The 16,743-nt window shown below is 44.9% G+C and overlaps 1 protein-coding gene across 3 annotated transcripts in view; it reads right to left on the reverse strand.

Moving 5' to 3' along the window:
* Positions 1-16,560, reverse strand: part of snphb (syntaphilin b) — a 23,717-nt gene extending 7,157 nt beyond the window's left edge. The window contains exons 1-6 of one of the 3 annotated variants that reach the window (XM_068596756.1): positions 16,421-16,560; positions 7,243-7,362; positions 4,162-4,332; positions 1,353-1,532; positions 777-884; positions 1-147 (exon numbers count right to left, since the gene is read on the reverse strand). In XM_068596756.1, the coding sequence (XP_068452857.1) occupies positions 1-147; positions 777-884; positions 1,353-1,532; positions 4,162-4,332; positions 7,243-7,292 (656 nt within the window). In that variant the 5' untranslated portion in view covers positions 7,293-7,362; positions 16,421-16,560. Of the gene's footprint in view, positions 148-776; positions 885-1,352; positions 1,533-3,684; positions 4,333-7,242; positions 7,363-16,420 lie in introns of those variants that run through there. The other 2 variants (XM_068596757.1, XM_068596758.1) reach the window with 2 other exon arrangements.
* Positions 16,561-16,743: the final 183 nt, after the last annotated feature.

The following is a 16,743-nucleotide window of genomic DNA, read 5'->3' on the forward strand; positions in this document are numbered from 1 at the left end:
CTGTCTTGAAGAGTGTTGATTGTTTCCTTTAGCCTGGCCCGCAGGTGTCGGATACACACCTCTTTCTGCTGCAGGGGCGTGAGGTACTGCTCTGGGGGAGGGGGCCGGATACCATGGTTGTCCGTACATGAGTACTTCTGATGCCGTCTAGGACATGTAATCAAAGATCTTTAGAACTGAATTCAGTTCAGTGACACACTGTATTATTGGTTTTGATATTTATGGTATATTGGGCTAGTCATTTTCAATCCCTTTTTTTTTTTTTTTTTGCTGATCAAATGGTTAATGTTTCCTGATTTACATTTAATTTAATAAATACAAATTTACAAATTTGGAATTGTTTTGTGAAATAAAACTAGGGGAAGGAAAAGGAAATTCTGGTAAACGTTTCAAACAATACCCAGACTATTTTTAAATTTGCTACAACATTCAGATTCAGATTTAGATTCAACTTTATTGTCATTGCACATAGTACAAGTACTGTAAAAAACTAAATGTAGTTTGCACGTGTCTCAATGCGTAGCCTTTAGTCGGACGCATTGAGACTGTATAGCGCGTCTCCATGGTCTAGCAGTTAATGTGCAGTGTGGTGGATAGTATGATACAGAGATATTACCTTACTGTGAGATAACTTTAACTTATTTACACATTCAGCAAACACAGAGCGAAGCCAGGTTTCCCCAAACTTTTAGTCCCAGCAACTACTTTTAAAGAGTCAGCCCATTGTCGTCTGCGTTTCCACTGCGGCCTAAAGAGTCTGTTTTCTGATGTCTCACCCTTTGGTGGGGCTGCAGTCGCTGCCTTTACAAGAGCCTGAGTTGCTGCTGCTGCTGAGGGACGTGTTGCCATGGGGATCTCTGTTACTAGGTGCGGCTGGTGTCCGCCTGGTCCAAAGTGAGAGGAGACATGTTAAGCATTAACACCACGAAACCAAACCCCAAACAAGGTGACAGTGAATTATGTTAGCTGCCGAGCAAAACCGACATCTTTCAAAAACACAGATTAAAAACCCACAAATGGAGCAATCCAGGTCCACTAACATGCCAACACAACACCAAAATGCACTGATACACACAGACACATTACAAATACAGATGAAAATCAAAACTATAAATACAACAAGAAACATTCCTCAAAACAACATAACATGAAGATAGCCATCTCTAAAGGGTTTGAAAAAAAAGAAAACAAACAAAGAGAAGGAAGTACAGGTCTGTCTGGACGGGATGCTGTGGGAACACGATCATTGTAACACCACGAGACAGTCACAGCGGTGCCAAAGGTGTAATCATTCCCATGCTTCAGAAGGTCAACGCTGATGGTGAGGAAAGCAGACGGGACTCAGGACAGACCGAGTTCGAGGGGTCGAGGGAGAGCTTGCTGAACGGCTGTGGCGATCCGGAGACTTGGTGGAAGTGTATCCTTTCGTTGGCGACTTGGTCGATGCGTAGCCTTTAGTTGGACGCATTGAGACCATATAGCCCGTCTCCATGGGGACGTAGTCTAGCTCTATGAACCTGCAGTAGTCAAACCTGACCAGGCGGAGACAACAGGGTGTTAAATGACAGGTGAAGCAGACGACCACACCAGACTGATACAAAGCGCATGCTGCAAATGTAGGCTCTCTATTGAGGTGAGGAGAAGCAGTCTGGCATGTAGCGGGTTTCAGGATTCACCCTGAAGTCATTCAGAGCCGGAGATGGAGGCAGATGCTAAATATCAACAAGCACTCAAACACTGATGGGGCCCAAGAGAGGAAGCTCTCTAAAAGCTTTACAAAAAGAAAGACAGATTGCTCTGCTTTAATCGTTTCAGATGCTCTCTTTGCCTTTAGATGTATGAAACAAACATCTATAAGTGAAGACAATTTGCAGCCATGAGGCCTTTTACTGGCATGAAAACAAAAGCTAAGCGTGCTGCATCCTAAAACAAGAGAGATAAAATGTTATGAACATATGCTGCTTCTCTTATCAGAAGAGCCTTTTCATCCAGAGCATCTTGCTCCAAACAAGCTTTCACGCAAATGTCTCTACACTCATTGTGAAATAGATTACACATAAATTTAACCTCCTACACATCTGATACATCCCAAAACATTACCGGAACATGACAGGAAATGTGTTGTTTGCTTTGCTAAATTGTGGATTGACTATTTAAGAAAACACAGGTCAGATCAATTGTCAGAATAGTGTCAGATTTAGCCTGCTGTATAAAATATAAAGACCAATCCAACCCTCTGGACCATCAACATCCCCTATTTCCCTCCACACACTTCCAAGAAAGACGGCGTTCTTCTTCTTTTGTGGAGTAACCACTGCTGAAAATAACTTGCTCCTTGCTCCCTCCTCAGCCAAGAACATGGACAACCTGATCCTGCACTACGAGGCTACATTACAATTTATAATTTAAAAGACCAATTTGGAAAATGGGCTTATTGGATTGTCGTACCAAGAGTCAGAGAGGATGTATACACTTCTCATGTTTGTCCGTTCAATGTGATGCTAGAGGCGGGATGTTATTAGACTAGCTTAGCATATAGACTGGAAGCACTGCTAGCCTGCTAGCCTGAAATAGAGAGACCAAGCACTGCATAAGCTTGGAGACAACAGAGAGTCCAGCTCAAAAGTTGCTCCAGTTTGTCTGTCAGAAAATCTCAATGAGAGTTTATACTGAGATACAGACGCTAAAGGCATTGAGGCGAACCTGGATCTGATGTAAAGACTTTGTCCCTTTGTAGTTCCACTCCGCTCTTGTCAAGATTGCGTATAAGCACATTTCCTAAAATGCCCAGCTACTCATCTTAGACCCCATGTGACCATTTATATCAAAAAACAACATACTTTTGCCTTTAACCATTGATAGAGAAAATAAAGTTGTTGAGTATCACAGTATAGTGCATCAGTGGAAGCAGGGAGGAGGAGGGGTGATCTGTGATGGGCAACTTCCGTCAAGACGTTCTGAGCTTATAGTACATATTGCAAATGTTTGACAATCAGTAATATTGTATGACACATCAGGAATGTTGTCATGACCCGTTTCTTTAAACTGACTGTTGCCCAATCACTGAGGAGAGGGTTGGGGAGGGGAAGCAATGGGGGAGTTTCACACAGGACCCGATGACATCTCAGTGTCTGTAGACTTAAACGTCAACATGCTGGAGCGTTTTCCCCATGCAATGACTTACTTTTGACACACTCGCACTATGGTGTGTAATTCTCACTTCTTTGTCAAAACATGTCCTTCTTTTCTCTTCTTTTTTTCAGCCTAACCCATCTTTCCCAAGCAAGAGTTGTGCTAAGTAAACATGTCCTGTGTGATACCAGTAGGGAGGAGGCCAGATATTGACTGCTCTGTAATTCTTTTGAAGATCAATATGTGACAAAAGCCAAGACAGGAGAGAAGCGACTGAAGCAGTGAGCCTGCAGGGTGGAATACACAATGCAACAGGGCTGACAGTCTTTGGCGTCCATCTGTTGGGGATGGAGCCCCCGTCTGGACTGTGAGCTGTGGGTGGCAGCCGTGGAGAGGTCGTGAGCCGAGCGGAGTCGGGTGTTGGGGAGCGTGGGTGGATGGAGTGAAGGCATAATCCTTAACACTGTGGTCAATTGAGACAGAGACTTTGCTCTAAACGCAGAAAACACACCAAGATGCACATTCTCATTCCAGGCAAAGCCGGTGTCTCACCGACTCTCCGCTGTGGAACTGGACAGTGTTCATGACAGCCATGGTGGTCGATTGATTGGCTGCGGTGGACCAGTGATCACTCGTGATCAAAGTATGCTTCCACAGCACAATGCTGCCATTTCTACTGTGCATGTAGCCTCTACAGTAAACACAACGTCTTCGACTCGATAGTGGACAAATGTACATGCCAGTGGTGCGTTCAAGTGCACACCTGTACCTCAGGTTTTGCCTTGTTTTTTAGTCAGAGGTGATGTGACACAACAACACACAAGTTTGTGCTGTTTGCTGTTGTTGATGCCACAACACTGAGAGCTCCAGTTGGAATCTCAGGGTTACTGTTCAGGTAAACCGTGTCCAAGTGAGACAGGTAGCATCAACGTTGCCCGTGTGCTTACTCTTGTTTTAGTGGCTACAATGCATGCTGGAGCTACAGCTACTGAGCATGCTCTCTGAGACTGTAATTGAAGTGTGTCTCACGCAGGGGGCGCGGGCACAGGAATGGCCACCGGCGCCGCCGCCGCCACTGCCACAGTCGGTGCTGGCACAGACGTCCCCGACCCAGACGCCGGCTTTGGCACCGGGACGGGCGAGGACGCCAGTATTTGCTGCAAGCGGCGTTTGGGCTGCAGCGCCTTCAGAGGGTTGAATCTGAGGAAAAGGGACGAGAGAGGGGAAGGACACCACAGCGACAGATTGACCTGTCTGCAGCTACATGCAGTAGTACCACACCAAAGAAAAAACTAAAACTAATACAACCACGAATCAGACCTCTTGGATTCAGTGTTAGGATAATTGATCACACCTAAAACTCACATTACACACAACTAGTGTATGTGGATTCATGGCAACAGAGTATTATCTTTATATACGTCGGCAGATCACTCGCCAATACCAATGCCGTAAAGGCTCTCCATATTATTTAAGTATTGACTTTGTAAAACTGGACGACAGAAGTAAATTGATGTACAACAATATTGTATCCATGAGGTAGAAAACATACATTCTGCACACAACACGACTTGCATTGCAAAGTAGAAACATTTGGACCGAGGCTTAATTGAAGTGGAAAAAGTCATCACTAAGCACAAGAACATGCCCTTACATGTCCTTATGCTTTAACCAGTGTCCATTAAATAGGCCACGGCCGTCCATTAGCTGGAGGAGAAAACACATATATACATATACTCAATAAACGGTTCCCAGGTTGCAGTGAACTGGGTGTTCACTTCAGTGTGAAAGCTGCGGCTGAGGACACCTAGTTTATTACATGAGGCCACAGCTCCCCCATCAGGATCACAAGAGCTACATGAACAAACATTTACAAAATTGGCATAAAATGCGTAAACGTCCACGACAGCAACACAGAGGGAAAAAGAGAACCGAGTGTCAGGAGGAGGTTGGAGTTTCAATCGCAGACGATGGAAAGTTATTTATTAAGCAACAAAAATACAGGATCAAAGGGTGATGAAGGCTGAGGCACAAACAGGAAACAAACAGCTAACACACACACACACACACACACACACACACACACACACACACACACACACACACACATTAGTCCATGTCGACGTGTCAAGACGCTTAACCCCAAATTGCTCCCCGTTGCTGTGTCTATGGTAAAACAATGTAAGTCGCTTTGGATAAAAACATCAGGTAAACTACATTTTATTTAATGTAACTTTTTAATATGGCTCATGTTACGGGGACTTTAAGTTATAATTTCTTGTTTTGATAGATTCAATTCAGCCTTTTTTCTTCTTTCTGTTTGATCTTTTTATGACTTGCTGACATATTATACTATGGCTTCAGCAAAATTAAATAACTTTAAACAACGTAAAAGGTTGTCATTTAGATTGTGTAATGGTTTACACTGACTAAAGAATAATTAAAAGATTTTTTCGGAAAATCCTGGATCCTTGTATACCAGCTGCTCCACCAGAAACGGTCTGATGCGTCCAACAGGGCCCAACAATGATGCTACTTCTCTCCTGGTCTGATCCCTGACTCATCTGCACGTTCATGAGTGCCTTTTTCTCCGTTACTAATGTTGATAACTTTGTTCCACATGCTCTGAAACACTTTTCTGAAAGGACCTGAAGGTAAAAAGACAAAGTGTCCTGGTGGAGGAGATTTTTCACAGCAACGCAACCCAAAGTTTGTTCTTATAGATAGTTAACAAACAATCTTTGGAAGAGAATTTGTCACCCATTAATCGAAGGGCTGGAACTCATAAACCCTTTATGACTGGCACATAACAAGAAGGTGGTACTGAGTCAGTGAAGAGGTCCTAAAACAGCTGGTCCACTTGGAGGAAAGCTGTAGTTTAGAAATAATTATGCTGCTGAAACACACACATCCACAGACACACACAGTGTTCATTTACTCACACAAGTATACAAAGAAATATGCTGAAAAGGGTTTAATTTGTAAATTTGACAAGGAGCAACATAGCTGGGCAACGGCAACAAAATCAACACTCAACAAAGGCTTATGGAAGGGCGACAAAATGTCGAGAAGGTCAATAAGAAATGTATATTAATAAACACAGTGCGCTGCTATAGGAAACATCTGGGCCTGCTTTCATCAAGCGTCTCAGACTCCCTGCAGGTAATCGAGCTGAAAGCTAACCTTTGGCTGGAAACACTCGTTGAGAGGGAGAAGAGAGAGTACCCTCGCTGTTTCATGACATACTCAGCCCCAAAGAAGAAAGCACCATTATGAATTGTAGTTTCATGACACAACTCAAAATGGAGAACATGATCAACATTTAATGTACATACAACTCATAACATTTAACAAAAGGACACTTGCCTTGTGGTTTGTAAGCTAATGTAAGCGAGCTAGCATGGTTCATCGTTAAATGTGTGTCCTATTAGAAACAGCAGGCAACTTCACTCAGCGCCACATTGTATCCTCATCCAAGGGTTCATATCTTAAATAAAAGGTGATTTAGCAATTGTTCTGTTCAAGCCCCCACAGTGCAGAACCTGTTTAGGAGACAGAACTTCTCAGTTAGCTTTACGCTAGCATACGTTGTGCAAAGCTCCTGTGGGCTGTGCATTTCTCAATGTGACCAAAAATGTTACAATTATCATTTTAGTAAACTGAAAACACATGATGAAAACATGGTGAACTCCCAGAACAGACAAACAGCCGGTGCGTTGACATTTTGAAGCTCGAGATTAAGACCATAAACTTGTACAATGTTTATTGAGTTAATAAATCAAGTTAGTAAAGAAGTTGGGTCAATTTTTTCAAAGACTTCTATTAAATTACACTTCTCTTTGTAAGTTTTGGGCACGTCTGCACTGGCTTCTCCTTTTCTAGCCCGGGGATGGTCGTCTGGTACAGACTCATTTTCAAATTCAAGAATGTAGTTTATGCCATTGAGCTGACATCCTACTCTGAGACGTTTGATCAAATGGGATCTGGTCCTCTCGCGCTGCAAAAAAGTCCCTTCCCTGGAGATGTTTCTTTTAAACTGCAGCTGGCTTACTGAACACCCCCAACACCGGCATCACAGAGCAGGTAACGGGGTCATCATTGGCCACCTACCGGCGAGAGCCCAACGCAGACCTCCGATTGGCTGGAGCAGGCGCAGACATGGGTCCAGACGACCTTCAGCGTCTTCCGTCCTCACTTTGTCCCTCTGTTCTTCAGCACAACACCGAGAGCCTGGAGGAAAACACAGACATGCCCGGTGAGTGGGGCACACACACGCACACGCACGCACGCACACACATGCACACACGCACGCACACACACATACACAAAATAGGGGAGGAGTCCAAAAAAAGTTCAGGCTCTGGATGCCTCAGCAGCATGCAGCACGGTGCTGCTGAGTCAAGCTGACACTTATCTGGCAAAGGCAGGACATCAGGGTTCGCCAGCCAATCACCTCACAACCATCATCAGCATCATCATCATCTCTCTCATCTCAGGCCAAATACCAGTGAGAGAGGCAGAAGTGAGCAAAGGAAACGGAGATTTGCATCTGGATCTGTTCGTGAAGACCGACACCTTCACGCTAACTTTATTCATAAAGAGCCGTTTGCCTCTCAGACGCACCCACACACACACACACACACACACACACACACACACACACACACACACACACACACACACACACAGCTTTCTGGATGAAGGGAAACAAGGACATAAACATTTAATCATCGTGTGTAGTGTGGTATTGGAGAAAGAGCGGCACGATGAGAGCCAGAGACAGATGGAAGGAAGAGAGGAGGATTATTCGCATCAATAATACATCACACACACACACACACACACACAACTCAGTGGGCTCTTGAGTGTGTGTGTGTGTGTGTGTGTGTGTGTGTGTGTAAATGGCACCTGCTGTAAGTCACCTTCCTGTTGCAACAACTCAACATGCAGACCTTGACTCAAACCCTGCCCCCTCGTCCTCTCAAATATTTTCATCTCTCTGCTGCGTCATTTCAATAAGATGCTATCAATAAAATGCTTCAATAAAATCATGTTAACACTATACAGCTATACATCTGCTGAATAGCTGTATACACCTCTGAATTACTTTATTGTGTCCAGCGTTGTTTCTCTGCTCTCCACCAGACTGTGTGTTCTTAAGCTGCTGACGAGACAGAATTATCCAGCAATACGGTGTTTAAATGTATGAATTATTCATAGTTTGTACAAACCAGCAACCTCCTCTGTGCTGCACTTTAAAGGCACAGTGGAAACATATATATATACATGTTTTTGTATGTTTTTAAAAAGAATATTTTCATTTCATTTAAAAAAAATTGTAAGAAATACAACTGTTTGTTCTATTCATAATGGGGCTGGATATGTTTGTCTGGATCACTGATATAAAGACAGATGAGCAGACCTCAGCATTCTCAATGCCACAATTCCTTCATTGACGATTTCTCTTTTCAAGCTAACAAACCAGCATATTTATGAAAACTTTGGCCACTTTTAAAGCAAAAATATGTTTTTCCCCCACAGATGTGACACCGGGTCAAAGCACCTCCTCCTAGTACGGGATTATTCTGCACGAGGAAACATACACACACATGAATGTGCCATTGATATGTACAGATATCAGACTAATGCCACCACATCCTGCCTTATGAACGCCGTTTAGTTTCAGTCAGTTATCAATCTGCCTAATCAGTTAATAATCAGGTTATGTAACAAAGTCAATTGGGAATCAAAGAGATGAAGAGGAAACAAAGGGTGCAGGGACATGAATGGGGACAGTCCTGACGCCATTATTCAGCTGTACTGTTTTGATGAAAGCCACAGGGAATATGACTATTAAGGAACAAATTAACCTTTCAAATACACATGAGAGCGGACAAAGAATTAAAATCACGGTTATGTCTATTTCTCGTCAGATTCATTGTATAATTTGAAAGAGCAGGACTTTGAAAAACAGTGTGTGAATATTTATTGTCTACCGTAAAAGGTCATCATACAGCGTGTAGTAGGAAGGCAGCGGCTCTGGCTGCTGTCACAGCCAATGAAACCACATCGGAGCACATCATACAGGATTTATCAAGTTAGGCCTGTTACGCAACAGCCCAGCCAACGGACAGAGGTGGAGGAAAGAGACAGGGGCCGAGGGAGGGAGAGAAAGAAGCCAATGAGATGAGGAGGAGGAGGAGGACAAGGAGGAGGAGGCCCGTCAACCCGGACCTTGTTAAGGTGAGAACGTGGAGAAAGACCGGTGTAGTAGATGAGGAAGAGTTGTGAGACAGGCAGAGGATGGACAGCATTTAATACAGCGTGCACACGCACACACACACGCACACACGCACACACACACAATCTCACACACACCCTCTGAGTCAGCAGCAGAGGACACGCACTGCAGTGTGTCCGTGCATTCTGTGGGGATAAGACCGTGACTAGTTTCTGTACATCTAAAACAACTGTACTGAACATGTGTGAACAGCCCACTGCAGTGGTAATGTAACTCACGGCTTGCACCTATAGGTTGGGCGGGGTGGGCGAGGAAGGGGGAGTGTGTGTGGCAGCCCGATCCCACAGAAACACCTGAAGTGACCTCGACCTCTCAACGGCGCTGTGATGAAAAACTACTTCTGGTGGAAAGGTGAGAGGAGGCCTCAAACATCATGAGACCGGTGTTCGTGTCCCAATGAGTTTATGTGACGTCATACTTCTTTCAAACCCAACCAGGATGTTTTCCCCGAGCCCAACGAGACACTGTTTCCCTGACTATTTCACACATTGCATGGAACGCTGTGCTAAGAGGCCGTGGTCATTTGGCGTATTTCTGTGAGATCACGCTGCTCTTTTGAATATTTTGCGCATTTGCATCTGATTGTTTGCGTGCTGAGGGTCTCTCCTTAAAAGCCCCTGTGGTCCTTTCCCAACACGCTGCATCATCTATGCCTCCGTGCTTGTGCTCTTGTCGCGTCATGCCGAGATCAACATTGTGCCGAGTCAGGCTGCAGTGGTGAGTTGCCCGTCAGCGACCTGCCATCGTGTACTTTGCTGAGCGTTTGTTGTCACGAGTCACTGTTTACAGCTTTGAGTAACAGTGTGTGTTAATGTGCACATCCACGTGTCCATTATAAGATAACCCTTGCTTAGTAAAAGATGAAGAGCTCTCTACCACTGTCATTGTCTGTGAGCTAAACATGCTAAGCTACTAAGCTATAGTTGCTAGCAGAGTGGACACAGCGAGCCTGGCTCTGTATCCAAAGTTTTAAACAAAATGCTTAAACTGCAAAAACTTCAATTTCTGGAAATAAAATTCTCCAGCAGTAAAAATTTTTTGTTGTAGTTTAATAAATGTCCAATTGATTCACCCGGCTTCTCAACTCAAGTTTTGTCAGAGTGATGCCATATTTCCCAGCATGCAATGTATTTGGGTTGAAAGTCTCCAGGCAGCGTGCTTGTTACTAATTTGAGGAAAGTGATGGAGGTTAGTTATGCATCTTTTTCATTGTCTGAGGTGAGTCACATGGTCTTCTCTGTGATAAAAAAAAAAAGCAGAGGCTCGGTTCTAAGTTGCACAAGCTCTCAGTCTGGTAGAGTTCAACACATTCAACTAAACCCAATGCACAGGTTGACAAGAGGAGGGGAGCCTTTTACATTTTATCAACCATGAACATAACTGTCTGAAGTTTTGCTAATCTAAAACTTACAAGTTATCTTAAAACATCCAGTTGATACATTTTGTTTTTATATTTTATTTTCTACAGCCAGTTTCTCTTTGTGTTCACTGAAATGGGAGTACATGTACTGCAATACACTTCCACAGATGTCATACGAGAAATGTAGAAGGTATGCAAAGTACTGCAGTCGGCACTGTTTCATTAAAGTACATCAGTGTGTTGATGCTGCTTTGAAAGAGTCATTTTAATGTATGTTTGTTGTGAGATGTGTATTTCTAAGTGTTGTGTCGTATGTGGGTTTTGTGTTTTTGCAAAGAACTGTAATCCCAAAAAGTTTTTAAATATCAAACTGTATTTTCTGTATTACTATGTATTACCATCGTGGTCTAGATGGGTGAAAACCTAATTATGTATTTTGGATCATTACCACATGACCTCTTAATTAGCTCACATAATAAATGAAGCCGTGGCATCCAACCTGTGTTCTATTAGTATGAGAAAGGTTCTCTAATTAAACTGCAACCGCGAGCTCATCTGTTTCCATTCCTGTACACAATGTCCTCGAGTCCATAAGCTGAGAAGCTAAATAATACATAGTGAATGAAGCGCTGCATCGCTCCAAGGCAAAGTGTCTCTATCCGACGAGGTGATGATGATGATGATGATGATGATGACTCATTCTTCATCTGGACATGCTGCACAGTCAGCAGCTTCTATGAGAACGTGTTGAGAGTACTCCAGATGCTACAAATACTCACAAATGTGCAAGAGGAGGCAAATAGTACAATTGGGAAAATGACATTTTCTGTCATGAAGCTTTTGACATTCGATCTTTAAAAGCAAAGAAAAATCTTCGGAGCCTGTCTGGATGGCCGCGCTTGTTTGTTAGCTGTTGCCGGGTTTGGTCCCTACAGTCCTCAGCGAGACACGTGGGACTCCGTTTAATATCAAACACAGAGCCCTGACTATGTATTTGATGCTCTCTCTGAGGTTGGAAAAGGCTCCTATTGTTTTTAGAAAACATTAGAACGCTAAGCCACATTTGTAGCCTACATCTTTTAAGAAATAACCAAGATATACGCTACGTAAGTAAGATATATAACAAGAAATGAGTACATTCTAGTCAGATGTGTTGCCACTAGATTTATGCTGTTGAGTTGAAGATAAAACCAACGTACAGCGCATCACTGGGGCTTTGTTCAGTGACAATGAGTAGAAATTATAATATTATTATGATGTGTGATCTCGTAAAATGTAGTGTTGGTGAGAAATAATATTAAATGAGTCCAGTTGTTTGTTTTACAACAACATAAATATATGTTAGAGTTGAATATTACCTGTTTATACTAGCTCAAAGCATCTTATAATATACCATAAAAACACCTAAGGGCAAGATTTCTTTTAATCCCAAAAAGTACTCTCTTTTATTTCCTAATCATTCGAGTGTGTTTTTATGGTCTAAGTTGACTTCAGAGCCGGTGAGTGCCAAAAAACTGGACCAGGGATTTTGAAAAGTCCCTTTTTTATTTTGTGCTGATCCAATCTGTGACTCTGATACGGGATCTATTGAACAGCTGTACTTCCACTGTGACGCGCCTGTGACATAGAGTCACTGTGAAAAAGACTCACAAGCTTTTCCGTGTACTAACAGCTGACCAGCACTTGTAAATGAATGATCAAGGATCTTTATTTACTCTGCTCGTACGTCTCATATAGCCCAGAGAGAAGGTTCCTGTTGAAAAACTCGTAATCTCGCAGTCTGCCGCAGTCGTGAAGGTTATCCAGACGTCCGTTCGCCAAATCGCCTCGTCCTCACCTTTGAGACCTTCTGTTTTGCAAAAACTGAACAATTTTAAAACGCGTCCAAAAAAACTTCAATTCTTTGTGGTTTGTCTCGGTAGGTTTTCGTCTTCTGCTCCTCATCGGTAGCTACAAAGAACGGGCTCATTATTGTAATAAAGCTGTGTTCACATCAGACGCGTTGCGAATGCTACTCGCGCCTAAGAGGGGGCGTGGCTTATCTCTGTGGCTTATCTCCGTAAAAACAGTTACCGTTTCCGCCATCCACCATGGAAATAACCACTACTTCTGCTTTATACTTGTTGTGTAAATTCCACATACACCGGAACATCAAAATGCATCGTGTCCGGGTTCAAAATATTTCCCGTAGTCCTACAATGACGGCCTGAATGACGGCCGCTTCAAGCGCTACTTTAGGCGGACCGGCAACAGTTTGATTCAACAGCAGCAGGACGGCGGTGAAGACGGGCGGAGCTTCTCAACGCTGATTGGCTGATGCATTTGACACCGGCCAAAAAACGCTTTTTTCGCAACCTATGCATTGACTTTGCATGTGATCTACTCGCGTGTCAAATTCGTGAGGCGTTTGTTGTGAACGCAGCAGAAGAACCGCTGCGTTGTCTCCCATCAGCCACGAGCAGTCCATTCAGGACAGTAGAGTCCTCCGCCAGGGTGGAGCCGGTCGCCCATCAGTCACAACATCTCATGGTTTTCACTGTGGACGTACGTGTAGTATGTTCGGGCATGTTGTGTTTGCCCATTTGTGGAGGAACCACATAGCTGGTTATCAGTAAGGACTTGTGCTGAAGCACATAAACATCTCCACCTTTTGAGCGCTTCATCTTGGTGTAAGCGACATCAAAGACACAATTAGTGGCCCCACTTTACTTCACGCTGTCGCTGCGTGGACATGCATGTAGTTCAAGAATGAACGTGCACACGCGTGAGGTGGGAATGAGTAAAGCATAAATAGTCATGAAAGCGCTTCTTGGAAACAAAGGAGGGGAAGAGCAGTGACTTTCTGTTTTCCCAGCGTACACAGATCAGGTTAATCCTGCAGAGTCACCCTGCTGCTGCAGCGCATGCAGACTGGCTTAGCTAAGATCCAGCAGAGCACAGCACTAAAACTACTGCACAGCTCTGGACCATCAATCAACACCAAACACACAGGGGACGGAGAAAAGGGGGCGGATAAGATTTGAACTCCAGCTAATAACCAGGGGTTTTGGTCTCGATTTTCTTCTTAAATTCTTTGACATCAAGCCCATCAAAGGGGTTTATTTTTACAGATTCCCCACACCATGGTCTCGCTGGATTTGAATAACATTCAGCCTCCATTTGGCTGTAAGAGCTGAGAACAATGCACAAGGCGCTCCTTAGAAATCAGGTCGTATGCTTAAAATACCGTCCTTGTCATTAGCGGGCTAAGCGGCAGCAGTTACAATCATGCCGGGCCACTGCGGCCTATCAGTGATCATGCCAATAGTCTGCGTGAACTATTTTTCTCAGAGGCAAGACGAGCAAAGAGCATTGAGGATAGCAGGAAATCAACACTCACAATCACATTATTAGGTAGGAGGAGACTGAGGACGACACTCTTTCACTCTCTCAGTATCCATCAGGGTCCTTCATCGTGAAGCTGTGGACTGCAGAACCAAAACAACGAGCTGAAGTCACACGGGTGACCCCTGTCACATTTACGTGAGCATTAAAGTATTGAATAAGGCAGCTTTAAGAGGGACAACTAAACCAGCTACTCAGAGATTTGTGTTTAAATGGGAGAAAAGCTTAAAGCTGACATAACTTATATGTTTTACGTAATCATGGGTCACATAACAAACCCGTGAAGAATCATCCCGAGGCGCTGCGATTCACCCTACAGAGCTTCATAGCTGTCAGCTTATCCTTTCAGTGTGCAGGCTGAAGCCTTCCCTCCATTAGCTACACTGCTTATCACTCCTGGAGAGTCGCCGGGGGCAGAGCCGATTCCAGATGTCACTGAGCGAGAGGCGAGTGCATCCTGGACAGTCGTGTCTGAAAACCTGCTATGAAGGCAATAGACAGCTTTTACCCCACATGACGTTCAAAGTCCCGAGCACGCTTGGAAACAGGGTTAGCAAATAGTAGAACGCAGCGCAGAGGCCTGTGAGAAAAAGGGTGATGTCCAGGGAGAAAAGGCTTTAGAGGCACTAGTGAACTAGTCTGGTAATCACGATTCAACCAGATGTCTTTGGATTATGGGGGTTGCACCAGAGCACCTGGAGGAAACCATGCAACCGCCACAAAGGAAGGAAAAACACTTGCATGGAGATGCCCATTTCCTCTCCTGCAGCATGAACAGGCGCAGAGTTCAGAGGAGACGGATTACTACGAGAAAATAGACAACAACAAGCAGGAAGATGCGCTTTTGCACACTGAAGACTCCTGCGTCTCGCCCCGTGAGACCACTGCTGTGGACTTACATTGACAGATGTTTTTCTCCACCGTGGGCGCATCTGAACACCTTGCTGTGAAATGGCGACTGTCCGAGGAGCGCTGAGGAGCAGGACAGAGGAGCCCGCTGGTGGCAAGGTGGCCATGCTGCAAAGGTCAAAGACCCCGGACCTCAGGACAACGACACCTGAGCTGCGTCCGTCCACACGCCGTGTTCCTCTCCTCTGCATCGCTGACACTGAGCAGACAGCATGTGGGCTTATAGATAAACTGCTTCCTATTATTGCATGGGAGGGTTTCTGAACAGGCCTCAAGGGGAAGAGATCAACAAAACAACAAAGAGACACAAAGCGATGACAAAAAGAGGAAAAATAAGCACAAAGCATCTTTTTGAACATCTGTATTGTCTCATGGTTTGTGCTGCTGTCTGTGGTGCACTTTGCTGTATCTCAATGCTTAATTCAAACAATAACTGAGCTTTTTTTTTTGCGGTATAGGAGAATTTAAAGCCACATTTTCGAAATACAGCATGAGTTTTTGTGCCACGGTTGCTTCAGGGGGATCGGACTAAAAATCAAACTCAGCCCTGCACTCCATCTATTCCTTTCTGAGTGCATCAAGGTTCAACATGCTAAAGTCAATGACGGCCGAGCTAACGCAGAGACAGCCTCTTAGGAAACTGGATGAAATGTGGATATCGCAGTCATTCAGTGGCAAAATGTTAGAGACATCAAATAAAAGAGCCGCTCCTCTGCTATCCGTCAGGTGGAACCTGCGTTTGTGAAAAAAAAACAGAAATGCTGCAAGGTCAAACTGCAGCGCGGGCAACTCGTCACGACTTCTGCCTGCAAACATGGATGTCACTTCTACTCTGCTTTAAGACACAGGGGAGGAGGAGCAGGGAGGGTGGAAGGGGGGAGGGGGGGGGCAATGTTGGGCAATGTTTCTGGAATACACAGATGTCATCAAAAAAATAAAAAATAAAGGCCGGCCGTGCGGGGAGGTGCACGCACCACAGCAGGACACAAGACGCGCAAACATCTGCTGGAGCGCAGTGCGCAGCATCCCTCCATCAGCTGCACCACAACAAACATGCACACGCACGCACACGCACACACGCACACACACACACACACACACACACACACACACGCACGCACACGCACACACGCACACACACACACACACACACACACACACACACACACACAGAGCAGGGAACAGTCTCGGCTCTCCCCAAATACAAGATATCCTCCTCCCATTTGCACCATTTCCATTAGATATGTCCTCGATGGGGATGGCCCCGCTCCGCATGGCGCATCCTCCGCACATTCAGACGGACAGCTCGGTGCCGCTCCTCCGGCCTCGCTTACCTGCGACCCCGTTACCGGAACAACGTTAGTCCTGTCGCGGGGCCATCGGGTTGCATCGTCTCTCCCTGCAGAGCTCCGCGGGGATGGAGCGGGGATGCTGGCTCACACACCCGGGGGGGGAGAAGGGGAGGAGAGGAAAGGAGAGGAGGAGAGGAGAGAGGAGTGAAGAGGAGAGGTGGGCTGGGCCAGAGGAGTGGCTGCCGCTTGAGGATGGGCTCACGCTGCGTCTGCGTCACGTCACGTCACCTCACGTCGGATTCTGTTAAAGGAAAACACGCCGCGGGGAAGTTGGTTCTGTGGTGTTGTTTTTGAACACATCATGC

This window comes from Clinocottus analis, unplaced genomic scaffold (genome assembly GCF_023055335.1).
Source record: "Clinocottus analis isolate CAN_PGR_092001 unplaced genomic scaffold, fCliAna1.0.p SCAF_4, whole genome shotgun sequence".
Taxonomy (NCBI): domain Eukaryota; kingdom Metazoa; phylum Chordata; class Actinopteri; order Perciformes; family Cottidae; genus Clinocottus; species Clinocottus analis.